This window comes from Sciurus vulgaris (genome assembly GCF_902686455.1).
Source record: "Sciurus vulgaris genome assembly, chromosome: 3".
NCBI classification, from domain to species: Eukaryota; Metazoa; Chordata; class Mammalia; order Rodentia; family Sciuridae; genus Sciurus; species Sciurus vulgaris.
The window spans coordinates 52,772,023-52,797,914 of NC_136463.1; the positions used below are offsets into that span (position 1 = coordinate 52,772,023).

Sequence of the window (25,892 nt, forward strand, 5' to 3'; positions counted from 1 at the left end):
CTGGTCCCACATATTGAAGGGCTCTATGTCTTCTGTGTGCCCAAAGCCAGGGCTGAAAAACCTTTCTTGCACCATGGAACCCTGGGGATCCTATCTCAGAGTAGTATTTTTCCTTGGTAAAATAAAACACAGAGAATTGCGACTTAATGACAGTTCAACTTAACAATTTTCAACTTTACGATGGTGCAAAAGTAATGTGCATTTAGTAGAAACCATGCCTTGAATTTTGAATTTGGATCTTTTCCTGGACTAACAGTATGTAGTCAGACCCTCTCTGGTAACACCTGGCATCAGCAGTGAGCCATAACTCCCTGTCAGCCCCAGATCTCAGGGAAAACCATGCTCCACAGCATGCTCGGTGTCTCAGCTAGATGTTCTGTGGTTTAAGTGGATTCAGTGCATTTTTAACTTAACAATATTTTCAACTTATGATGGGTTTTCATGACATAATCCCATCCTCAGTCAGGGAACATCTGTACTTAGGAAACCAACACCACTGAGTACAGTTACCTGAGTACCTTAAAAAACCCAAATCCAAGGTACAGTTATGCTAATATGCACTTCTAGGAATGGGTCTAGTAGCTTCTAGTAATTTTGAAGCAATCATGCGTACACACAAGATTTCATGTACCTGCAATCATGTGATATGAATGCCATTGTGGTTTCTGTGGGTGGCCATATCACAGGCACTGTGGATGGCTGTGGCTGTGGCCCACCTTCATCACGGAGGATGAGCAAACTCTTCAGTTAGAGGTGGAAGAAATAAAGATGTGATTCTCTTCCCATCTGAGTTCACAGGCCCCCTGAGCCCAGGAACTCCTTTCTCAGCCCTTCCTCCTTGGCAGCCCCTGGAAGAAGGAGCTCCTGCACTGTTGGGTTGGGCCAGCCTAACCTCAGTGAGCAAATAGAAAGAGCTCAATCTTTAGAGTCCTGACCTTAGGAGACTTCTTGGCCTTTGGTCCCGTTAAAACATCCTCTCTTTCATTCTTAGAAGGGGAGTCACAAAAAGTGATCTATGGCTCCATTCTCCTTAGTGAAGCCCAGATGGGGGTAACAGAGGCATCTGGGCTTTTCAAACCCCGCTCCCCACTTCCTATCCCACCAAAGAGCAAAAGTGACAAATGAGAAGCTTACCTTCAGGCTCCTCCACGCTGCTGGCTGCCGTGGTTGGCGGTGCTACAGGAATCTCTTTTTGAGGTTCAGGATGGAGAAGAAGAAAAAAGAAGGTAAGAAGATATTATTTTTGAGACTGGAAAGAGAATGAACTCAGCACAGCCTCCTCCCTACCTCCCTACAACTATCCCTCCCTTGTCCACTCCATACAAGAAAAGCAAAGTTAGGGAGGAGGAGAAAGCCCTCAGAGGGGCCCCATTGTCTTGTTCTCCTTTCCCTTCACCTGGCAGAGATGTCATGGCTACTGGTGGCAGAGGAGGGACAGGAGTAGGGAGAGGCATGGGGGAGCTGGTGGCATGGAGGGCTGACCTGTAAGTGCTGCTCAGATTTGCTACGTCATCAACTTCAGTCAGCCCTGGGGCAGTGTGGAGGGGCTTCCCCAGGCTTCTTGCTTATCATTGTGGCTACCTGGGCCCTGCTCACCTGTGACCTCAACTTACAGGTGACAAGCGATCTGGAAAAAGGATGGTGTTCGATGGCCTGGGAGTCTCGCCTATGGGGAAGTTTCTCACAGGGGCAGAGATGTGTCAGCAGCCCTGATCCCATTTCCCCTGGGCTCCAGTCTCAGAGTTTTTTTGGTGTGTGTTTTGTTTTGTTTTGTTTTCTTTTCTTTTTGTTGTTGTTGGAATGGAATGAGACTATATGAGACTGAGGGGCATGGAGAAGCACCTGCTTTGTTTTGATGGTTCTCTTTCTACCTAGAAGAGCAATTGGTTCCTACTACTTCCTGGACCCAACCCTGTGCTCACACAAGTGAGGGGTTCAACCAGTGGCCACTGTTCATCAGTTCAGCTAGCAGGCAGAGAGGCTCTTACTTCCTCTTTCCAGACAAGGCCAAACCATGGCTCATTGGTCCCTAGAAGGAGGGGATCCCTTCCCCTGGTGAGTGACCCCAAATCCCACCAGCTGCAGTCACCATCTTGACTCTTGGCTTTACACACTCCCTCTGACTCCCAGTTCTAGATTGACTAGGATCTGAGGCTTGCTGGATGGGAATGGAATACTCAGGCTGTGGGAGCAGGAGTTCCCTGGAGGAGGAAGGGCTTGCTCCCAGAAAAATGGATGGAGGATAGCCCTCAGTGTGGGGCCAGATCTTGCTCTCAGTGATTATAGTAGCAATAATAACCCCTAGGTTCCCTGTCACAGCAGCTCATTAGGAAATTGGGACTTGTACCAGGCCATTTCTGAGCCCTAAAAGGCTACACGGTCCCAGCAGAACCTTCTAGAGGCATCATCTCCATTAGCCCAGTCTAATCTTGCCAGTCTTGGGCTGGGGCCGATGGCCACAGAACCACACTGACTGCCCAACCTCAGTGTCAGGTGCTCATGGACATCCCCAGATGGAGCCATGGGGCTGCAGATGTGGGTGGAATTGCTCATGCCTGGGCACCAGCTTGCCCTTTGTGGAAGGAAAGGAGAAAGTACAGAGAATATGGGAGAGGGAGAGTCCCCTTCCTGAGAGGGTTTGGTCTAAGTCTGAAACATCAGCTCCTGTGAGCTTGGTCTTTCCACTAGCGGATGTGAAATTGGCTCCAGCCATTCCTGACCTGCCAGAGGTTTCCTAATCCCCTTTGAAAGTGAGTTCAAGGGTTGCGGGTGTAGCTCAGTGGTAGAGCACTTGCCTAGTACGTGTGGAGGTTCCATCCCAAGCACTGAAAAGAAAGGGGAGACTTCATTTTTCCTCCCTACTCCCCATGTCTTCATAACCCCAGATTTCCTCCTGGCATTCTAAAAATTTCACTTTGCAGCTTCTGGACAGAGAGAAGGATGCTTATAAGTCGTGAGACTGACAATCAGACATTATTATGAAAACCATTTCTTTCCCTTTTTTTTTTTTTTTTTTTTTTTTTTTTTTTGCCTAGTGCCAGAGACTGAACCCAGGGTCTCAGGTATGCTAGGTAGGCGCTCTACCACTGAGCCAACCCCAGCCCTGGAAACCATTTCAACCTGCTCTGCCTTGCCTGGATACTGAGCTCTACTTCCTGAGGTTCAGACTTTAGTTTTCTATTATCAGAGGACCCATGTTACCCATGAAGAAACAGCTCTTGATTTAGAAACTGGTCAGAACTGTTGCTGGGACCAACACAGCTGACCTGTCCTGGAAGCAAAGGCTCCATCTAATTGGGACAGCTGATGCAGAGAATGTCTAAGGTCCCCACCTGCTGAAAGAGGCGTTGTCTGTGAGGTCTACGGGAAACGCTCAAGGATTCCACAATGGCTGCTGGTGTGCGGGGGTCCCCAGCCTCCAGGCTCGTGACCCCAGTCCCTCATGACTGACCATAGTCACCAGAGCCCACCCAGAGCTAAGACACAATGAAACCTGAAACAGAGGTTGGCTGCCTTCCCCTGAAATGGGCCAGGTAGTAAATACTGTGGGCCCGCTGGTCTCTGCCACAGCAATACAATTGCGCTGTTAACAGGACAAGAGCAGCTGCAGACACCATGTAAACGAGGGGGTGCGGCTTTATTCCAATAAAACTTTATTTATAGACACTGTGCTTTCATATGATCTTTTTTATGTGTCATGAAACATTATTCTTCCTTTGATTTTTGCTTTTACCATTAAAAACAGGTATAAACCAGTGAGCCATGCTGTACAAAAGCAAGCAGCAGCCAGCTCCCCGGTCCAGAGTTTGCCAACCTCACTCTCTAGAGGATCAGATTCTGTTCCTGGGATTTTGCCTTGTTCGCTGGGATTCACTCCCTCTCCTGCCCTCCTTTCTTGGCTTGGTCAGCCCTTCACAGGGAATCATCAGGCTGAGGAAGAGGGTGAGGTTAAGCCAGCTCCCAATTAGGCTTGGCTTTCCAACCAGGGCTCATTCTCTGCATGTTGTGCCAGTGTGACCCTAGCAGATGTAAAATACTGAAACCCTCTGAGCCAAGGCCTCTGGGTGAGCCCTGCCATCCTGCTCACACCCCTCTTCATGTTCCCGCAACTCAAGACTGAAAACTTGGGGTTCAGTGGAGTCCCTGGGAACCTCAGAAATGCTATGATCTTTCATATGGGTGCTGTGCACAGAAGCCCTGACTAGCTCTCTCAAAGGCCCTGGAATTTCAGTTCTTTTTGTTCTGAATGCACTGAGGCAGGGGAATATTAGGGTTTCTGTAGCCAGGAGCCTGCCACTAGGTCTGGGGTCAAGGGGGGATGAGGGAATGGGACCTGTGCTGGGGTGTGGGGCTTGCTTCTAGGAGCCAGAGACTCAGTGTTGTTAGGACAGAAGTCCATGGACCGGCTGGCTCTGCAGGAACCCCCAGGCTTGGGGTCTCCCACAGGGTCTCAATGAGCCCCAGGCATTGAATGCAGAGATATCCATCAATGATGGCAGTGACCAGCAAACTCACAGGTCCCCCCACCCAAGCCAGGGATGGAAGAAAGAGGAGCTGGTGCATACTGATGCAGGGGGCGATAGGAGAGCGGCTCTGCTGGTAGCCCTTGGCGCAGCGGTTGCAGGTGATGCCCGTCACGCCGTCCTTGCAGGGACACTGGCCAGTGGTTTGGTTGCAGGTCTTGCCAGCAGCGCCCACGGGGTGGCAATCACAGGCTGTGAAGGACAAACAACAAGAAAGTCAGAGGGGTTCCTTCACACCCAGGGGCACACCTAGAACCCCACCCCAGGGGCAAAGCAGGGGTGAGAGGAGGGCCTGGCCAAGCCCACACCTGGTCCAGAAGCTCTGAGACTGGTCAGCTGCCAACCAGGAAATAAGGAATGAAAATCAAAGTGAACCTCCCTAAAAGGGCTGTTTTGGTAATAGCAGAGTGATGCTGGGGAGTCCTTCTGAAGCCCCAGGAAGAAAGACTACATTAAATACATTCTCAATGGCTGAGGGTGTAGCTCAGCAGTAGAGTTGGTGCTTAGTATGCAAGAGGCTCTGGGATCAGTCCCCACCATAAAAAAAAAAAAAAAAAAAAAAAAAAGAATAAACATGTCTTCAGGAAGGAAGAACCCCCACAGCATGAATGCGGAGTCAGAATTTAGAGGTACACCTTCCCTTGACAGAGTAAGTTTATGCGTTTGTACTCTCTGCCCTTGGACTGCTCTTGGTCCCCAGGCTTCTTTGCAGACCCTCTGGGTAAATGAGTGGGGTCTGGAGCTAATGAATCCCTGGGGTCTGCAGATCAGAGAGGGAGGAGGCTCCCAGGCTGCTCTTCCCACCTGCTTTGCAGCCAGGCATCCACAACTCAGGCTTCTAGATCACAAGACTCATAAACTGCAGCACTAGAAAGGGTCACATTGATGATTTAATATAAAACCCTGACTAAAAGACTGGAGGTAAAGGAACCTCCTGGGGCCTCACAGGAAGGGCACAGCCAAGCTGGGAGGTGAAGGAAGGCCCCTGATTCTCAGGCCAGGGGCTATGGCATCAGAGAGCAGGACCTCTGGTTTTGAGAGGGGTCAAGGTTTGTACCCTGTCCAGCCACATCCTGAGGCTCCCTTGCTGTGTTCTAAGGACCCATTTCTGGTAATGATGAAGCCAGAGGACTTTCAGGGGGACATCTCCACCAACACCATGATGCTCTGGGCAAGTACAGCCTGTCCAGCAGATAGGGGACATCTACTTATCTGACCAAGGCAGTGGACTGCATGTGGACAGAGAGGAGAAGAGAGGGTGAAGGAGGCAAATGTTCTGCCTGTCCCCTTGCCCTGAGGAAGCCCAGAGAGGGTGGTGGGAGGACGGTGGCAAGGCATCCTCCAGCAATTTCGACTGGGTCCACAAGCTGCTGTATGTTTCTGTTCCCAAGGGGAATAAATATGTCCAGAAAAATAAGTGAGAACAGAGATCCTTCAAGAGCTAAAGGGAATGTCTTCAGCATCCCAGCTCCGTGTGAGGGCATGAGTCTGAAGATGGAAATGCAGCCTTTCCCAGTGGCCTCAGCCCAGGAGTGGTCAGTGAGGAGAATTAGGAAGAGGGAGACAGGGAAGGAGGAGGCAGAAAGAAGAAGGTAAGGCATTATTTATTGTTCGGATATGAAAAGCTTCTAGAAGCACTGGGATGAGGGACCTGACCAGGGTGCCCCTGTGAAGATAGAGGCGGGCAGAGGCCTGGAGGCCCACGGGCCTGCTGGCTCCTCACAGTACAGGATCCATGGGAGGTGCTGGGACTGATCCCATCTTGTCCCCTGCAGATATGAGTACTGCCTTTTGTCAGGATATTGTCTTCTGAAATCTACCCTAAATTCAAGTTTGTAATCTATTATTTGCTTTTGGTTTTGTTTTCAATTAAGCAAGAAAAAGAGACCCAGACTTGATGGCCATGGGGCAGAGTGAACGGTGCTGTGGGGGAGGGGTGGCTGGAGAGGGCCTTTGACCTTTCCCAACAGCCTCTCAACTCCATCCCCATGAAGGGTGGAGCGACTGTACACGGGCACATCTCTAAGATGGCCATGTGAATGCGGGGGTCACAGCACAGGGTCCCACAGTCTCAAGCCCCTGATGTGGGCGTGGGCACCTGGCAGATGGGGACTACAAGGGTTCATGCCAGCTGACCTCCCCTGGCCTGCTCCACAAGCCTGCTGGTAATCCTCAAATTCATGCCAAGACCTATTCTGCTTGGTGCTGATGGATACAGCTGTGTGCCAGTAAATTCTGGATCCTTGAATTTGGCCAAAGAAAGGTCACAAAAGGTTTCTCTATTGCTGAAGGTCCAGAGCCCAGTCACACACAGGCACCACCGTCAACCCAGGTCACCTTTATCTTGACGGAAGCTGGCCCTGGATGGAGGCCGAGGAGGACTGTGCACTGTTCTCACCATGGCCTCGCACAGCTGGCAACCTGCTCAGCTGCCTGGGAGGGGCCAGGCACCAGCTGAGATCTGCTGGAGCCCAGAGCCATCCTAAGCAAAGGCAGGCGGCCTTGTGTCTGCTGTGTGCAGCTGGCACTTCCTAAGGGTCTGTTTGATTAAACACGAGTTGATGCTTGCTGCTGGCTTTCCAAATCTTTCTCCCTCCAAATCTTTCTGCACACTCTGACCTGTCTGGTCTGAGACAGCAGGCTGGTTTATGCTTCCACACCAATAAATCATTGTTCTAGGAGAAGAAGTCATCAGGGTCCCTAAGGCCACTCAGATCACCTCCAGGTCAGTGTGACCATCACCAGGCTTCATTCTGCCCATGACAGAGAATCCCTCCAGCAGCAGCACCCCACTGGGACTCCTGCACAACACTGCAGCACATCCACATTCTCACACATGCTGTCTCCTCGGGTCCCCACAACAGCCCTGTGAAACTGGCAAGACTGTACAGAGGATGAAACCACAGGCTGGAGAGGAAATCACAGAGATGGAAATCGCCTGGATCTCCAAGGGAACCATTCAGGCCCCTTGCCCTCTCTGGATGGCCCCAAGTAAGCTTTAATCTATATCATCCAATATGAGTGCACTTTCTGTTACTTGCAACCAAATGCAATCCTAATAGAGACCTGCATTGCTCTCATGTTCAATTCTCTGCCCCAAGGCAAAACACACTTTCCAAAAATGCCCATGAATAGCAATGGCCTGAATTGTACCCTCTGTGAAAAGAAGAGTGAGTTACAAAGTGTGGGGAGGGTTGGTAGATGACAATGCCCCCATGGTGTGTTCTTCTATAGGTGGGAAAAGAGAATCCGATTGTCAATGTCAAAGGAAGAGATCCTGATTCAATGGAACCTCAGGGCTTGGTCTTAGGAAAAGAGAGTCAAAGCATTCTTGTGTTCTCTCAACCCAGAAAGAGAAACACAGACACACACACACACACACACACACAGATTCCTACAAGCTCACCTAAGACATACTCAGACACACACACACATAAACACACATAAACTCACACAGAGCCTCAAAAGGGCAAAGGGCAGAGGGGTGGAGGGAACAGGGGAAAATATGGAAGTGAGGCAGATAGAGATCCTTTCCTTTGCGGGGGGCTCTGGTGAGGAGGATAAAGAAAGAGCATTCCTAATTCTTCCGAGAACATGGTACGGGTCAGAATACCCTCTGCACAGGAAGCTCATCTGGTGACTCCCATTTCCCTAGAAGTTGGCCACTTTTTTCCAGGAGGAAGTCAATCCCTTCCCCGGCAGGTCACCCTGTTTGCATGGGGCAGGCAGCACCTGGTCATGGGAAATGATGTACCAGAGGTTTTTTCCACAATGAGAAAGGTGAGCCCAGAAGGAAGCCCAGGTTCCTGAGAATTCATCGGGATCAGCTTTCCCATGAACACGGCAGGCTGCAGAGGCTCCCAGTGAAACCAAGAACCCAGGCTGTTCTTTCTCTGAGTCATCAGACAGGGACACACAATTCAGGGACCCAAAGGGTTTCAGATGGGCAACAGGTGACCCAGGCCTACCCCTGCCCTTCCAGTTACCCAGGATTAGTGCCTTCCTGTCTCTAGACCTCAGGTGGAAGGACAGAGGTATATATTTCTACTAAAATCACAAGGGCTTAGTGTCCATATTGGCTCCAAAGGAACCAGGGCAGTGGCCTGCGCCCTTGGACCTGCACCCCCATGGCTGTGTTTGTGGCCTGGGGCAGGGAAGGGGGTTCGTGTTACAGGGCATGCCACCCTTCTGAACACACCTCCTGAAGGACCTGCCCTGCTCTGGAATCTTCCTGCTAGGACGTGGCTAGTCAGTGAAGTGGAGGGCACCCAGGGACTTCCAGGAGCCCTGGCTTCCCACAACAGTTTCCTCTGATGCTCTCATCCTGGATCCTGAAAGGCCCGCAGCTCCCTCAGGTAGAGAAGCAGGCCTGGGGCTGACCCCTTCCACTGTAGCTCCCACCTCCCATTGGGGCTTTCTGGAAGTCCATTTTGGACTCCTGTCAGGAAATCTGGCTACTTTTACAGAGAATCCTGGCTCCAGGGGCTCTTGGGATCATGCTGGACCCTCACATGGCAGCAGTCCAGGTTACATGCTTGTGGAGGAGAAGGGAGCAGGCTCAGCAGCAGCCCCTCTGGAGCTGGGAAGACAAACCAACTCCTCAGACATCATTCCAGGCCTCCAGCCAGTCCTGAAAGACAGCTTGTGGCCAGCATCATGTTAGAGGCTGACTCCCACACCCCCATCCTCTAGAATGTGTAAGTTGAAGTCCTAACCCCTGGTACCTATGAATGGGATATACTTGGACACGCGACTGCTATGGTTTGTATTTGGAATGTCCCCCAACAAACACTGTGTTTGGGGGGTGCAGAGTGATTGGTCATGGGGGCTCTGACCTCTCAGTGGATTAATCCATTGGTAGCTGAAAGGACCACCAGCAGGCAGGACCCCACTGGAGGAAGTAGGCCACTGGGGACGTGCCCTGGAAGAGTGCAACTGCTCTTCCATGCTCCCCTCCCACCCCTACACCTCTCTCTCTGCTTCCCACTTACCAGGAGCTGAGCAGCTTTCCTGACACACCCTACTGCCATGATGCTGCCTCATCTCTGGCCCAAAGTGGTGGAGCTGAGCAACCATGAACTGAATTCTCTGAAACTGTGAGCCAAAAAAAATCTTTCCTCCTTTAAATTGTTCTTGTCATATAGTTTGGTCACAGGGTCTTTAGAAAGATGATTAAAGCCACTAGAAAGAGGGTATCAGGACACAGGCCAGAGGGACGATAATGTGAGGACACAGGAGGAAGATGGCCATATGCGAGCCAGAGAGGGTCCTAGAGCAGATCCTTCCCTCCTGGCTCTCAGCCCAGTTGGCATCTGGACCTTGGACTTCCAGACCCCAGAACTGTGAGAGGACAACTCTGTTGTTTAAGTCACCAGGTCCACAGGACTTAGTTCTGGCAGTCCAGGCTGACAACACATGTTAAGCCTCAAGTGAGCCTCTTCTTCCCTTGGACTCCCCATACCAGTCCTTGAACTCCAAAAAAGGAGACTGTTGTACCACAGCCTAGGCTTTTCTCATGCCTTAGGGACCCTGTGGAAGTTGCCACTTTTGATGGGGGAGGGAAACCTTTTCTGTGGCAGGTCAAGCTCAGGGCAACGAGTAACGACAATGGTGAAGAAAGGGTCAGCATCTGCGAGAAAACCAGGGGCTGCAGGATTCCTATGTCCCTGTTTCTCTTGTGCACAAGTTGGACCTCTTGGGGGAAGGCTGGTGAGATACCCACCACCAACACACACACACATGCAGAGGTGGCATTGGCTAGAGGACAGACAACAGACACAAAGGGGTATTCCAATAGAAGTTCCTTCTCCATTCCCCCAAAGAAGGTGTGAAGTTTGGGCAACCAAGAAAAGAAACCGGCAAGAGCTGGCCAAGGCTGTCAGGGCATCTGGAAAGGAGGGGCCTAAAGTAAGGTATAGGGAACACATGGGGGAATACAGAACAATGGGGTGGGGGGCTCCAGGGAAGAGGTAGTAGATGTGACCTGTAAGGAACTGCTCTCTGAATTCAGAGCTATTGATGAATGGGAGATGGGAACAAGGAGGCCCAAAGATAGTAACAGAAAATCTGTATTAGTCCATTTTCTGTTGCTATGACAAAATACCTGAGGCTGGGTACTTTGTAAAGAAAATAGGTTTATTTACTTCACAGTTTTGGATGATCCCCATCTGTTCAGTCTCTGATAAGGGCCCCCATGTTTGGGATACAACATGGTGGAGAAGCACAAAGGGAAATAGATTCATGTAGCAGTGTTCACATAGCTAGACAAAAAGCAAGAGAGACTTGAGGGGCAAATTCACTGTGTTCTGAGTTGGGGTTTTTTGTTTGTTATTTGGTGCTGGAGCTTGAACCCAGTATTAACCAATGCCCTCAGTTCCAAGGACCAGGCTCACTCTTTTTATACCAACCCATTCTCACAGGAATTAGGGTCCCCTAAGACCTACATTAATCCCTTCCAAGGATGACTTTATCATCTTCACCAGGCCCAGCTCTTTAAGGTTCTACCACCTCCCAATATCACCACGTGGGGACCATGCTTCAGCACATGAACCTTTGGGGGACACAAACCATAGCAGAGCCCCAGGGAAGGAGCTTCTTATCATCATTACTATTATTTAACTGAGTAAATAATCCACTGGCACAGAGTAAAATCCACTGCTTTTGGGTTTATGGGTCTACGGTTTTGGTCACCTGCACAGATTCTTGTAAGCACTCCCACAATCAGGACTCAGAATAGTTTGGTCTCCCATGGATTCCCTCTCCTGCTCCTTTATAGGCAGTCCCCACCACCACCCTTGGAAACCACAGACCTGTCCTCTGTCCCTCCAGTGGCACCTTTTCCAGAATGTCTTATTCAGGGTTTATATAGTAGTGACAATGTCTGCGTGTACAAACAGGATTGTCCAGTAGGAAATCTGCTGAGTCTGACCTTTGTCAAATACGTTTGAGATTCATCCATAGCGTCATGTGAATCAATAGCTCCTTTTCATTTCCAAGTAGCATCCCTTGGTATGGATGCATCCCATTTTGCTTGTCCATTCATCCACTGAAGCACAAAGGGGTTGCTTCCAGTTTGGGGCAATTAATTATGACTAAGGCTGTTATAAACATCCATCATGTTCAGGTTTTCATGTGAGCATACGTTTTCATTTCTCTCAGATTGATTCCTAGGAATGGGATTGCTGGGCACTACTAGAGATCGATGTTCAACCTCATAAGAAACTGCCATTTTGAATTCCCACCAGCAATTAGAGTTCCAGTTGTTTCTTGTTCTGGCCAAACACTTGGAATTATTAGTACTTTTAATTTTCATTGAGTATTCTCTCATTGTGGTTCTAATTTGCATTCCCTTAATGACTACAGAAACCATCTATTTATCTGCCATTCATCTATCTTTGGGGAAGTGTGTTCAAATATTCCCCCCTCTACCCGTCTTTTTTTTTGTTTTGTGGTGCTGAGAATTAAACCCAAGGTCTTATGCATGCAAGGCAAGCACTCTACCAACTGAGCTCTATCCCCAGCCCCATTTTTAATTGGGTTTTTGTTTTCTTGTTGTTGAATTTCAAGAGTTCTTCACCTATTCTGGATTCATATTCTTCACTGGATATGGGATGTGCAAGTACTTTCTCCCCATCTATAGCTTGCCTTACAGATGGTGCTTCTTAAAAGGAAAGTCAGATATATGCCTCAAGTCACCCTTAAAGTCTTCCAGTGCCTTCCAATGTTTTTTTTTAAAGAGCTTAGTGGTTATACATAGTAGTTAGGTTCATCCTGACAAACTCATATATGCATAGAAATCGATTTTCAGTTCACGATGGCTTCTAACACTCTTCAAATGAGACCCACTGCTCTTCCCCAGACTCTGATGAGCTGACCCTGCCCTGCCCTGCCTCCCCTCCCTACTGTCCAAGAGCCCACCAAACTCTTTCTGCTCCCAGGCTTTGGGACTGCCTGGGAAGCTATCCCCTTGGTTTCCATCTGACTGTGCTCTCCTCCTACCCCACGGCTCCTCTTTTTTGGGGGGCCAGGGCGGGGACCAGGAATTGAACTCAGGGGCACTCGAACACTGAGCCACATCTTCAGCCCTATTTCATATTTTATTTAGAGACAGGATCTCACTGAGTTGCTTAGCACCTCACTTTTGCTGAGGCTGGTTTTGAACTTGAGATCCTCCTGCCTCAGCCTCCCAAGCCGCTGGGATTATAGACCTGTGCTGCTGCACCCGGCTCCCATGGCTACTCTTGAATGTCTGTTCCTCCGAGACCAGAGCCCAGGCCAGGCCATCTTGTAGAGCAGCTTCTCCCTGCTACTTGTCTCTTTCTTATTTATTTTCTCCATATAACTCTCCACATTCTAAAATTACTTTCCTTTTTCTCCTTTGTTATTGCCAAGCCCCCCACCAGAAAATGAGCTCTAAGGGACTGAGTCTGTCCTGGTCATTGTGAACACTCTAGTGTCTGACACATAGTAGGTGCTCAGGAAACACTTGAAGAGTCAATGAACAGTTTCCTTATCAATCTGAATCTAACTCAGAGCCAATCTGCTGCCTTTTCCACAGGGAAAGGCCCTCCCGTTCACCCTGAGCATCTGGAGGAAAGAATGAGGAGGCGAGTAGAATAATCCCCTCACATCCTAGGTCATCGGCAGCCTCAAGGAGGCCCCAGTCTCCACTCTGAAATTCCCCATGCTAATGAGGCAGCGAGGATCACTGAAATCCACAGATAATCCCCAAACTTCACTTCAGCTGTCTGTGTCAAGCTCCTCCACAGAGAGGCGTCCCTCTCCCTCAGCAGTTGCTAACAAGGCACAAAAGAATAAATGTCTCAAGTTGCACGGGGCCTTTCCCTGCCACTGGATCAAGGTGCAGAAGGCAGGAAGTGCGAGGGGGAGGGGAGCCCCCTAATCCCAAGCTGAGTTATTTGACCCTCCCTGATCTAGTTAACCATAGTCTCTCTGCACCTGTTCTACAGCTGAGGCAGAGAGCGCAGGTCCTGCGAGTGTTTCCCAGAGAGAGAGAGAGAGAGAGAGAGAGAGAGAGAGGGCTGGGCTGGAGGTGGGAGGGCAGGGGCTGGAGACTGCCAGAGTAGTGTGGCAGGACAGGGCAGGACAGTCCCTCCCTTGGTCAGCTGCAAGCCCCAGTGTGGTCAGGAAGCCCCTTGCATGCTGTCTGGTCTTTCTGAGTGGCACTTTCAAAGCCCCATTTAGACGTGCATAGCCTGTCCCCACCTCTGCTCCAGACCTCCACAAGCAGCTGCTGGCCACATCTCTGCGGCTTGATTCATTTGTCATTTTTGCTCCCAAAGCGTGTAAATCCTTTATGGAGCGTGTGCAACAGTATTAGGGCAAATCCTTGGGGCCCTGCCCAGTCCTATGAGAACTGGCCACAATGTCCACATGGGGACAGCCCTTGCAGCCAGGGGAGTTTGTTCCCCCAAGCCCCACTGCCCATGGAAAGAACTAAGGAAGCTGGAGAGCCAAAGGAATCGTCTCTGCCTGTGTGCACGCTGATGTTTGTAGGGGGTTCTCGTATCTCCCTTTTCTTTGACTTGAACATTTAATCCTAACAGTTAACATGCATGGAGCCCATGCTCTGTGTGAGGCTACAGCACCTCACTAAATCTGCACCATAACACCAGGAGGGAGAAGGAACTGTTATCCCCATTTCCAGATGAATAAACTTCATCTCTTGAAGAGTGGCCTTGCCCAGAGATGGAACTTGAACCCTGATCTGAATAAGTCCAAGTCCCATGCTGTTAAAAGCTATTCATCCTGATGGGGCCCACCTGTTGCTTTCCTGATGGCAGAAGCCCAAAAGACACAATTTCCCAGGTAAAATGTCCTCAACGTTCCTGACTGTCAAGCCCAGAAGCTCCATGAACTTGGGGAGATCAAAGATCAAAGGCCTTTTGTGCTCAAGCTCTGGGAACCCCTGAGGATCCTCCAGGAATGTCCATGTAGAATCTGGGGGTGAGAGTGGGCCAAAGAGATAAGGACTCACGCTGGGAGGTGCACACAACAGAGATGCCCAGGGAATGAACGGCAGGGCTGGGCCGGAAGGACCCTGTTTCAGCACAGTGCACTGAGTCACAGGATCAGGGACACTCTTCATCTGTAAAAACCTGGGAACAAAATAACCTCCACCTGAGTTTCAGGCTCCACTGGCTCTTCCAAGTCCCCAGATCACAACATTCACTGCTAGAAGGGATAACCCTGTTGTATCAGGGACCCATATGATTTGGAATCTTTTAAAAGCAGAGCACGGAAGGAGGGAAGTCAAAGCTGGAAGTGACTCGGCGACCAGAAACCTGAATACAATTCCACAAAGATGACTGAGGTCTAAGAAAGTCACATCACTAGCCCAATGCCCCACAGATTTTGAACATTAGTCAAACATATAGATAGGGTTTAACTCTCACATCCCCCAGGGAACAGAGGAAGGGTGTGCCAACACTGGTCACAGCTGGGGTTAGAGCTTTCTGACAGTAGGATCTGAGGCAGGCGTCACTTCCTCTCTCCTGGCGGGTGCTGGCCTTACCTTGTCATATGGAGGCCACTCCTTGGGTTGAAGTCTATGCCCTCAAAGTTGGAGCTGCTCTTGCCAGCGACTAGAGGGTCTCAGATGACCAACCCTTTTCCTGCACCCCACAAAAACACAACAGGAAATGGAACTGTGTCAAGGGACCCACAAAATGAAAGGCAGTTCCTGAAGTTTTGTAGGGGGTACATTGCCTTGGGAAGGCTTAGAAGGGAGGGGCTCAGAGGTACTTGACTATGCTGAGACTAAACCCTCAAATGATCAGATCAAAATATGCATGCTGGTGCACACATGTGCATACACATGATCACAAATGTGTATGCTACTGGTCAGGGTCTCCATGTCTTGATTTAGATATTGTGATATTAGGCTGTGCCAGTCTTTTTTTTTTTTTTTTAATACTAGGAATTGAACCCAGGGACGCTTAACCACTGAGTCACATCCCCAGCCCTTTTTATTTTTTATTTTAAGACAGGGTCTCACTAAGTTGCTTAGGGCCTCACTAAGTTGCAGAGGCTGGCCTTGAACTTGTGATCTTCCTGCTTCAGTCTCCAGAGTCACTGGGACTACAGATGTGTGCCACCATTCCTGGCTAGGTTTCACCAGTCTTGTCGAGCAAGATTTAAAATTTTTAAGCCAGGAAGCTGGGTGCAGTGATGCACACCTGCAATTCCAGCTACAGGAGGCTGAGGCAGGAGCTTTGCTTCAGCCTAGGACTTCAAGACCAGTCTGTGCAATATAGTGAGACTAAGACCCTGTCTTTAAAAAAGGAAAATTAATTTTTAAATTTAAATGCCCTCCTTCTCCAGTTTTCATCAAGGGAATCATAAAAATATCTAAATTCCATCAAAGGAATAAATTCTGGAGTCTCGGCCACCTGTGAGCCTTCCTTGAATCTACATTGCCAAGAGCAAACCGCCATCCTCATTTCTTATTCTCCTCCACTTCTTATTCTCTGTGGGTCTCAGTCTTGGCTACACATAAGAATCACCTGAGGAGCCAATTCCCAATGCCCAGGCCTCATCTGGATCCATTAATTAAACCAAAATCTCTAGGGTGGAACCCAGGCTGCAGAATTAAGTCTCCCGGGATGATTCCCCCGTGCAACCAAGGGTGAGAATTGTAGCACAAATGAAGTTAAGGTTCAGAATCCAGAATGAGCAAGGCACAGGGTGTCGTGTAAGGTGGCCCAGGGAGCCAGAGGGAGGCTGACAGAGGTGCTCACTTCTTCACCCTGTCCCCAACAGCTGGCAGAGCTGCAGGAAAGAATAAAGGCGGGGCAGGAGTTTCAAGCATGCCTGGCAAAGATGGTGGGGACTGTCCCATGCTTGTGCCCTAATGACTGCATCTTCTTAGGGCTTGGGCACCTCCTCAGCAGCCTGTATTCAGCCACATTCCCTGTAGACCGGAGGGGGTAGGGCAAGGAGCGGCCCAACAAGCTGCTCAGTGAGATGGAACCGAGACTTTTGTAAGGCGATGCTAGCTGCGGTGGCTAATTTCTTAATTCTCATCGCAATTCGGTTCACGGCAGACTCCTGGAATGTCTTTATCCATCACAGATGGTTTGGGAAGATGATAAATTAATATTGTTATCAATGGAGGCGCCGCCGAAATGGTTAAATAGCAACGTCCTCTTTGCCGACTCTAAAAAGAAAGAGCCCCAAAGTCCATAAAGAAGACAAATGGTAAACAAAACCTCCTATCTTTTCAAAGATTCCAGGACGAGTATCATTCACAAACCATTCTGTGGAGAAAAGGGAGAAATTTATCTCATCTGACTTTGTATAGGACAACAGCCCACACCATAATGAGGCCGTCCCAGTGCTGTGAAATTGCATTGAATAGCCGGAGAGTGCAGCGGCCTGTTCCCTGGGCATGTTTATTACAGCCCTTTGTATGCACCAACCCTGCCAGCGCCACTTTGCTTCTAAACTAGGGGAGGGGAGAAAGAACCCAACAAATTTGTTGCTATGAAACTTCCCAAATGGGGGACTGCATAATAAGGTGTGGAATCAAATGCCCTTGCTCCAAGCTGTTCTTGTCGGGGTCCACCCCTGCTCTGCAGTGAACAAGGTCCTGAGTCAGCCAATCACCAGCAGTGTATATGGGTGGCCTCGGCCCCCTGCCTGGGCCCCTCTTGGGCCCAGAGAAGTCAGGGGGTAAAGTGGGCCCCAAGGCCATTCCCAAGCCAACTTGGGAGTCCACAGCCAGTTGTCCCAAATCCCCTGTGGAATTAATTTGAAACAAAGCGAAGAAGTGTGGCCTTGGCTTGAGGGCTCCCTGAGGTCAATCTCAGGAGAAGGGGCCTGCGGCCAGTGTCACACACACCTATAAGATCTGGAAGCCTCTGAGAGCAAACTGTCAAAGAATCAAATGCTGGAGGCCATTGGGCTTTCTTCCACAAAAGGAAGCATTTCTTAAACCACGTGCCCTTGAGAAACCAAGGCAGAAGACCCCATGGTGGTGGTGGTGGAAGGGAGGTGTTGACTAAGAGACCCTGTGTGAAAATCTCAGGGGTACATGTGGCCCCACCAGCAACTTAACTTCTAAAGCTGGTTCCTGCCATGATCTCTGAGTCTTTTTGTGGCAGGAGGTGTCCCTTGGAGGAATTGAAGATTTAAAGTTCCCACATAGCCTAAAGGGATGACATTAGAAAGAGAAGAGGGAAAAGATGTGGAAATTTCAAGAGCTGTCTTTAGGTTGTTGGAACTTTCGGGTCACATTTTATTTTATTTTATTTTTTATTTTTTTATTTCTGGTACCCGGGATTGAACCCAGGAGCACTTAACCCAGGAGCCACGTCCCCAGCCCTTTTTTGTATTCTATGCATGGACAGGGTCTCACTGAGTTGCTTAAGGTCTCACGTTGCTAAGGCTGGCTTTGAACTCTGGATCCTCCTGCCTCAGCCTCCTGATGTGCCACCTCACTGGCTCTGGTCACATGAATCAGAGAGCAGATCTTTTCTCACCAATCAAGAAGGAGGACCCTTTGGGCTATGCTTTTCCTCACCAATCAGGAGGCAGAAACCTTGAAGCATGTCTTTCCTTACCAAGCAGGTGGCCGGTTCCTTGAAGCATTGTCCTCCTTCAGTCAAGACAATGAGAGTCCCAATACCCTTTCCTGTCTCATTTCCTCGCAGGATATAATTGTCTCCCCGAGAAGAATCCATTCTTAGATTTTCCTTTTCTATGAATTCTTCTCCCAGAATTCCCATCAAGGCTGGGACAGCTGCTTTCTAGGACTGCAAATGCAGTCACCTAGGTTGATCCTAGCATTTGAAATCATAGAACAGGAACAGCCCCTCATCTGCCTGCATCTGTTCCCCCTAGAAACCAGCAAAGGAACTGAGTGAGCATCTGTAGCCCAAAGAGGCAGACCCTGGAGAATGAACCTGAACCTTGTGGCTTCCTGGCATCTCTCTGAGAAGTAAGAGAGACAGAGAAAAATTCATGGTCGTTGTCCCTACCCACGGCAACAGAGGGGAGGGTAGAGATGACCAAGGCCTCATTTCTTCCTGCATCTTGGGGGAACAGGCATTTTTGTTCTAACAGCAGAAACCAGCAGGACAGGAAATGAGAACTGCCCCCTTTCCTTGCAGAGCCCAGACCTTCTCACCCTGGGCACAGGACTGCCCACCTGAGTGGCTGCTGTGGGTTAAAACTTCTTGGCTGAATCTCCAAGAAATCTATGTGTAAGCCAGCTGTTTACAAGACCCCTGGCCGCAATTTCTTCTGTAAAAGCAAGACAACAAACACTGGGCACAGGCAAAGGAGTTGGATACTTTCCAACTCTGTGCTCAGAAAACCCAGTCATCTCTCCCTGGTCTTGCTCTGATCATATCTTCCTGACACTGCAGACCTTTCTAGGGTCCCTTCGCCTGGGCTGCTTTTCCATTCTCGCCTGGAGGATTCTTATCTGAAATAGTGTCTTTTTTGATGTGGAAATAGCTCAGCTACCTTTCTGTTCAATTTTCTTCTGGCAACCACCAGAGGCCGTAAGTCCACAGATCTGGAGAGAGCTTGCTTCATCTTGGAAGCCACCCTACCCATCTTTGTGTATTTGTGGAATCAAAGGGCTCTTTCCTGGAGGTGACAAACTGGGAACCTGGTGGGATTTTTTGGTTGTTGTTTTTGAGAAAAGTGTTCTACACAAACAGCGCTGGTTTCATGCTCAGAAAGATGCAGGCTTTGTCAAAGCTCTGCTGTTTTGAAAGTCTTAATTATTTTTTAGTAAGGGGCTCCATATTTTCATTTTGCACTGGGCCCTGCAAATTATGCAGTCATTCTGCACACAAGTGCCCAACATCTGGTAGATTTCCTGTTTCGAAGATGATACTTCAGCTTCATTCAAGGGCTGAAACCCAGAAGGGTTTCTCTACCGCGCTCATCACCTGGTCTTAAGTCTTCCATGGCTTGGGGATTTTCTGTCAGGGTCTGCACAAGTCCAAGTCAGGACCCCAAGTATGCTGAGCTGTTGGCCCAGAGCTCTTGGAGATAAACATCTTCCTGGGAAGCCATGCTCATGCAGGACCTGGCCCTGCGCCCCATCTTTTGAAGCAAAAGAACCCTGGTTCCTGGAATTCCCAAAAGCTAACATGGGGGAGGGTACTTCTCACCCTCCAACATCACCAAATTCCCTGGCATTTCATCAGCTCCTCTGAGTCATCTGACCATTGCTTCATTTTTGTTGGTGGGAGAAAAACAAACAGCAGAAAGTTAAAACATTAGTGCTTGCTTCAGTGAGCGAAAATAGAGTCTCCGGTTTCTTTCTTTCTTTTTCTTTTTTTTTTTTTTTTTGTCCTGAGAAGTAAAGCTATTTGCAGATGGATTAAATGTTCCTTCTGAGACCCTGATCCTGAAACTGCGACCTTGCTGCAACTGTGCGTGTCTATGTGTGTGTGTGATGGGGGTGGGGGCTGTGCCACATATCCAAAGAAGTGTCTGCGTGGGTTTGGAAAAAGAGGGTCCTTTGTCCCGAAGGTAAGCCTGGCGAACATGACTCGCGTCCCTGTGGTATGTAGCACACCTGTGCAGAGGAGACGCTTGGGAGGGGGAGGTGTCAGCCCGTGAGCCCTGCACCCTCACGGGGGATCACACCTTCTCCTTTCTTCTCCTTTGAGCCGTGTCTCCATCGCCCCTTTGTTTTGGCTTACACCTTCAAATACCAGGGAGGCTATGTGTGCGTGCGTGTGTGTGTGTGTGTGTGTGTGTGTACGTGTGTGATGACCTCAGTCTACACCACTCTGTATGGAAACTAGAAGAAAAAGAGAAATAGCAAAGGAGAAAGAAAGGAAAGAGGCAAGACCAGCATCCTCATGGTCTGTCCCACCTCCCCCTCCAAGCGCAGCCTACCTTTGCAGGCCTTCCGGTGGGTGATGGGCTTGCCCATGTCGCGGTAGTAGCCCTCCTTGCAGTAGTGGCAATGGCGGCCAGCGGTGTTGTGGCGGCAGTTGAGGCAGACGCCCCCACTCTTGCGCCCAGACAGCTTGTAGAGCTCCATGTTGAAGCGGCAGCGCCGGGCATGCAGGTTGCAGTTACAGGCTGCAGGAAAGACAGGCAGAGACTGTGAGCCCCAAGAGCGCTGGGAAGACAGACACCCATGGGGACCAAGAGAGACTCTGTCCCAACTCCCCCTTCATCTCCACTGCTGATCTCGGGAGGCAGTCTTGAGCTCCAGGAGCTCTTCCCTGGCTTTCTTTGCACCTGTCAACAGTGATTGAACACCTCACATTACCATGGCTGAGGCTCCCACCAAATTCTTGTGTTGACTTACCCTGAGTACCTCAGAGTTTGACTGTATTTGAAAACAGGGACTTTAAAGAGGTGAATGAGTTCAGATGAGGCCCTTAGGTTGGAACCTACTCCAAGGTCTCCTATAAGAAGAGGGCATTTGTACACATGAAGAGATTCAAGAGGTGTATGAAAAGAGCAGGTGAGCCAGGCACTGTGGTGCACACCTGTAATCCTAGCAACTCAGGAGGCTGAGGCAGGAGGATCACAAATTCAAGGCCAGCCTGGGCAACTTAGAAAGACCTCGTCTCAAAATAAAAAGGCTATGAATGTAATTCAGTAGTAGAGTATCCCTGGTTTCAATCCCCAGTACCAGGAAAAAAAATTTTTTTTTAAAGACCAGGCAAGGACACAGTGAGAAGGTAGGTAGCCGCCACCCACAAGCCGAGAGAAGCTTCAAGAGAAACTAACCTTGATCTTAAACTCTAGTCTCCAGAACTGGGAGAAAAAAATGTCTAAGCCTCTCAACCTGAGCACACTCCTACACTGTTTCTATGCTGGCAGGCTTCCATTCCCTAGAGACTGTGCTATGGAGCACTCTGAGCCTGGGTGCCCCTTCTTCCCTTCCTCCATCAACCTGGAGGGCATCCCATTTTGTGGAGGCCTGTCCATCCCTGAGATTGGGATCCTCTGCAGAGGATCCTCAGCGTGGTTCTCTCTGGCTTTCCATCCTGCCAGGCTTGCTTCCCTCTGCCTATTCCCTACCTATGCACATGGCTCAGGACTTGGCACCCTTTCCCCACCAGCCCCAATGCCCTCTGAGGGCTATCTCCTGCCCCTCTCACCATGGCTGTGCTCCTGACTTGAAAATTGATATTCCCTGCTTCGAGCCTGGGATCTCCACTTGGATCCAGAAGCACCTCCCTCATATGGGTTCACACCTCTCCATATTGTCCTCTGACCTCCCTGTTGTCTGAGCTGAGTGTTCTGGGTGACTTTAAGCATTGTACAGTCAATCAGCTCCCCAGATCTGCAGGGCTCATAACCTTGGATTCAACAAATTATAGATCCAGAATATTAGGGGGGAAAATTGCACCCATACTGAACTTGTACTGACTTTTTTGGTGTCATTATTCCCTAAACACTGTAACAACTATTTACATACCATTTACATTGTGTCTGGTATGATAAGTAATCTAGAGATGATTTAAAGTATATAGGAGGATATGTATAGGTTCTAGGTAAATACTATGCCACTTAATTTAAGGGAATTGAACATCCACATCAGGGATTCTCTATGGACCCAGGGACAACTGTAATCAGAGCAGGAATTTCTAAGCACCAATCTGAGGATGTCCATCAGGATAAAGTCGAAATCATTTATCACGGCCTTCAAGGGCTCTGAATTGGTCGGTCCTGCCTTCCGTCCAGCTGCATCTCTGCTCACCCACCTCCCCCTCTTCCTGCTTCAGTTGCACCAAATTTTGGTCAGTTTCTAGAGCACACCATGTGCGGGGACTCCCCTCCTTCCCCCTCCTGGCCTGCAGGAGCTTGCTCTTCCTTTCCTCCTAGGACACCCCCTCTTCATCTGGCTGCATCTTTCTAATACTCCAGGTGTCTCAGCTTCAGTACCATTTCCGGGTCCATCTCCACTGCCCCCCTCAGCCTGGACCAGGCACCAAAATGGCCTCCACAGAGCCCTCCTTACCCCACCCTGTGATCCCCTAACACCTGCCCTCTTTGGGCTTCAAGTTCTGGGATTACTCCAGCTTGGATCTGGCTACTCTTACCTATTCTTCAACCTGGTCTGTCTTATATTTATGCTAAGTTTATTCTAAACCATATCTTTATGGAATTCCTAAAGAAATATATGTTTAATGCCACACTCCTGGAAAACAAAAGCAGGGAAAAACACACTCCTATTTCCACCGGCCACTGTTAACTTAGGAGCTTTTACTTCTTAGCATGGGCCCAACTGTGGAACTATTTAATTCTTTCCTATAAACATGGGATGGATCATACCTGTCTACATCTAGGTTTTTTTTTTGTTGTTGTTGGGGGGTTACTAGGGAATGAATTCAGGGGTACTTTACCACTGAGCCACATCCCCAGCCCTTTTGACTTTTTTGAGAAAGGGTCTCTCTAAGTAGCTGAGGATGGCTTTGAACTTGTGACCCTTCTGCCTCAGCCTCCTGAGTCACTGAGGTTACATGTGTGTACCACTGTACCTGGCTTACATCTAGATTTGTAGTGTTGTTTGTTTGTTTGTTTGTTTTTCAGAATTAATATTTTTTAGTGTTGAATACTGTTCTTCATGTTTGCTTGTTTTTTTTTGTTGTTGTTGTTTTTCTCTACTGTACTGGGGATGGAACCCAGGGGGAGTGCTTTATCTCTAAGCCACTTTGTGTTTTATTTTGAGACAGGGTCTCATTAAGTTGCTTCATCTTCACTGAGTGACTGAGGCTTTCCTCAAACTTGCAATCCTCCTGCCTCGGTTTCCCAAGCAGCTGGGGTTATAGGCATGCACCACTGTGCCCAGCCCATTCTTCACAATTTTTAAAAGTTACCTGGTACTGCATTGTACAGAAATAAACGTCATGAATTTCTTGCAATCTAAAGTAGATGCATGTAACAGCCGGGTCTCCTAGAGCTGGACAGCTAGGCTGTTTCCATTTGTCACTATTATAAACAACACAGTGAGCCAGGTGTGGTGGCTCATGTCTATAATCCCAGGGACTTTGGAGGTTGAGGTAAGAGGATTGCAAGTTTAAGGCCAGTCTCGGCAAACTGGCAAGCCCTGTCTCAAAATTTATAATAAAAAGGTCTGGGGTTGCAGTTCAGAGTGCTTGAGTGCTTGCTTAGCATATGTAAGGCCCTGGGTTTAATCCTTAATATCACACAAAAAAAGAAAAAGGCAAAACAGCACCATGGTAACCACCTTCAAACACAAAGGTAATCACCTTGAACCACCTTGAAAATGCACTGTTCTGAATGCCCTGATTTCTGTCACGCAGCACATTTCTCAAGGCAGAACTGTGAGTTGACATTTGGTTCTACATGTTTTTAACTTTGGATCCAAATCGCCAAATTGCTGTCAAGAAAGGCCGTGCTGGCTCACTCTCCCAACAGCAGGATGTGATAGCTCTTATTTCACCACGCCCTTGAAAAAAATGACAATGCACATTTGGTATAAGTATTCTTCTTTTCTTTAATCTTTGCCAATTTGTCTGGGGGAAAAAAAAAACTCACACATGATTTTCATCTGCATGTCTCTGATTACTAGGGACTTTGGGCATTTCTCCGTGTGTCTATTGAGACTTCCCGTGTGTGCGCACACGTTGCCTGTTCATGCCATTTGCCAGTTTTCAAATAAAGTGGGGTTTTCTTCACCCTGTCTAATGCTTTTATACTACTGTATTTAAAAACATCTCCAACTCAAAATGGATCAAGGACCTCGGAATCAGACCAGAGACCCTGCATCTTATAGAAGAAAAAGTAGGTCCAAACCTTCAACTTCTTGGCTTAGGATCAGACTTCCTTAACAGGACTCCCATAGCACAAGAAATAAAAACAAGAATCAACAACTGGGATAGATTCAAACTGAAAAGCTTTCTCTCAGCAAAGGAAACTATCAATGTGAAGAGAGAACCTACAGAGTGGGAGAATATCTTTGCCACTCATACTTCAGATAGAGCACTAATTTCCAGAATCTATAAAGAACTCAAAAAACTCTACACCAAGAATACAAATAATCCAATCAACAAATGGGCTAAGGAAATGAAGAGACACTTCACAGAAGAAGATGTACAAGCAATCAACAAATATATGAAAAAATGTTCAACATCTCTAGTAAGAAGAGAAATGCAAATCAAGATTACCCTAAGATTTCATCTCACCCCAATTATAATGGCGATTATCAAGAACACAAGTAACAATAGGTGTTGGCGAGGATGTGGGGAAAAAGGTACACTCATACATTGCTGTTGGGGTTGCAAATTAGTGCAGCCACTCTGGAAAGCAGTATGGAGATTCCTCAGAAAGCTTGGAATGGAACCACCATTTGACCCAGCTATCCCACTCCTTGGCCTATACCCAGAGGACTTAAAATCAGCATACTACAGAGATACAGCCACATCAATGTTCATAGCTGCTCAATTCACCATAGCCAGATTGTGGAACCAACCTAGATGCCCTTCAGTTGATGAATGGATAAAGAAACTGTGGCATATATATACAATGGAATATTACTCCGCCATGAAGAATGATAAAATTATGGCATTTGCAGGCAAATGGATGAAATTGGAGGATATCATGCTAAGTGAGATAAGCCAATCTTAAAAAACTAAAGGACGGATGATCTCACTGCTAAGCGGATGAGGACATATAATGGGGGGTAGGAGGGATTAGCGTTAGGGTTAGGGTTAGGTTTAGGGTTAGGGATAAGGAGGGTGGTAAGAATAGAGGAAGGAAGGACTGTATAGAGGGAAAAGAGGGGTGGGAGGGGTGGAGGGAGGGAAAAAATAACAATGAATCCAACAACATTGCCCTATGTAAATTTATGATTTTTAATAAAAAAAAAGAAAAAGAAAAAAATAAATAAAATAAAAACATCTCTAGGATACAAATATTTTGACCAGTTTCTTATTCATGTTATTTTTATTTGTGATTTGTTTTTAAATTGCCTCTTTAATTTTTCTCTGATGTTATAATGCGTTTGAATGTTCTTCCTAGAGTTGTCTCCCAAGTCACTCCCTCACTGATCACTCAGTTGACAAGTGGAGATGGAGGCCAGCTTTGGAGAAAGTGCTAGGACAGATTACCCCTGAAGTGTGGAAGCTGCTGGAAGCCAGATTAGATCAGAGGACACCCCCAGCCCCTAAGAGCTTTCCCAAGTGTCCCTCAGCTGGGGTCCCCAAGAGCTTAGTTCAATCAAGTGCAAAGAAAGAAGCTGTAGTTGTACCCTGCCCTCCCCATGGGGGATGGTCATACTTAAAGTCCATTCACTATTTCCTTGGGACCAACTCAGCTAGATAAGGGAGACAGGGTGCTGCTCAGAGAGGCGAAGTGACCAACCACAGAGCCCGTGAATGGAGGGTCCAGGACTGT

The 25,892-nt window shown here is 48.4% G+C and overlaps 1 protein-coding gene across 2 annotated transcripts in view; it reads right to left on the bottom strand.

Annotated features, from left to right (window-relative positions):
- Nucleotides 1–25,892, bottom strand: part of NTN1 (netrin 1) — a 180,864-nt gene that overhangs the window by 47,744 nt on the left and 107,228 nt on the right. For both annotated transcript variants that reach the window (XM_079134367.1, XM_079134366.1), the window contains exons 3-5: nt 20,409–20,597; nt 4,566–4,715; nt 1,135–1,188 (exon numbers count right to left, since the gene is read on the bottom strand). In XM_079134367.1, coding sequence (XP_078990493.1) covers nt 1,135–1,188; nt 4,566–4,715; nt 20,409–20,597 — 393 coding nt within the window. The remainder of the gene's footprint in view (nt 1–1,134; nt 1,189–4,565; nt 4,716–20,408; nt 20,598–25,892) is intronic.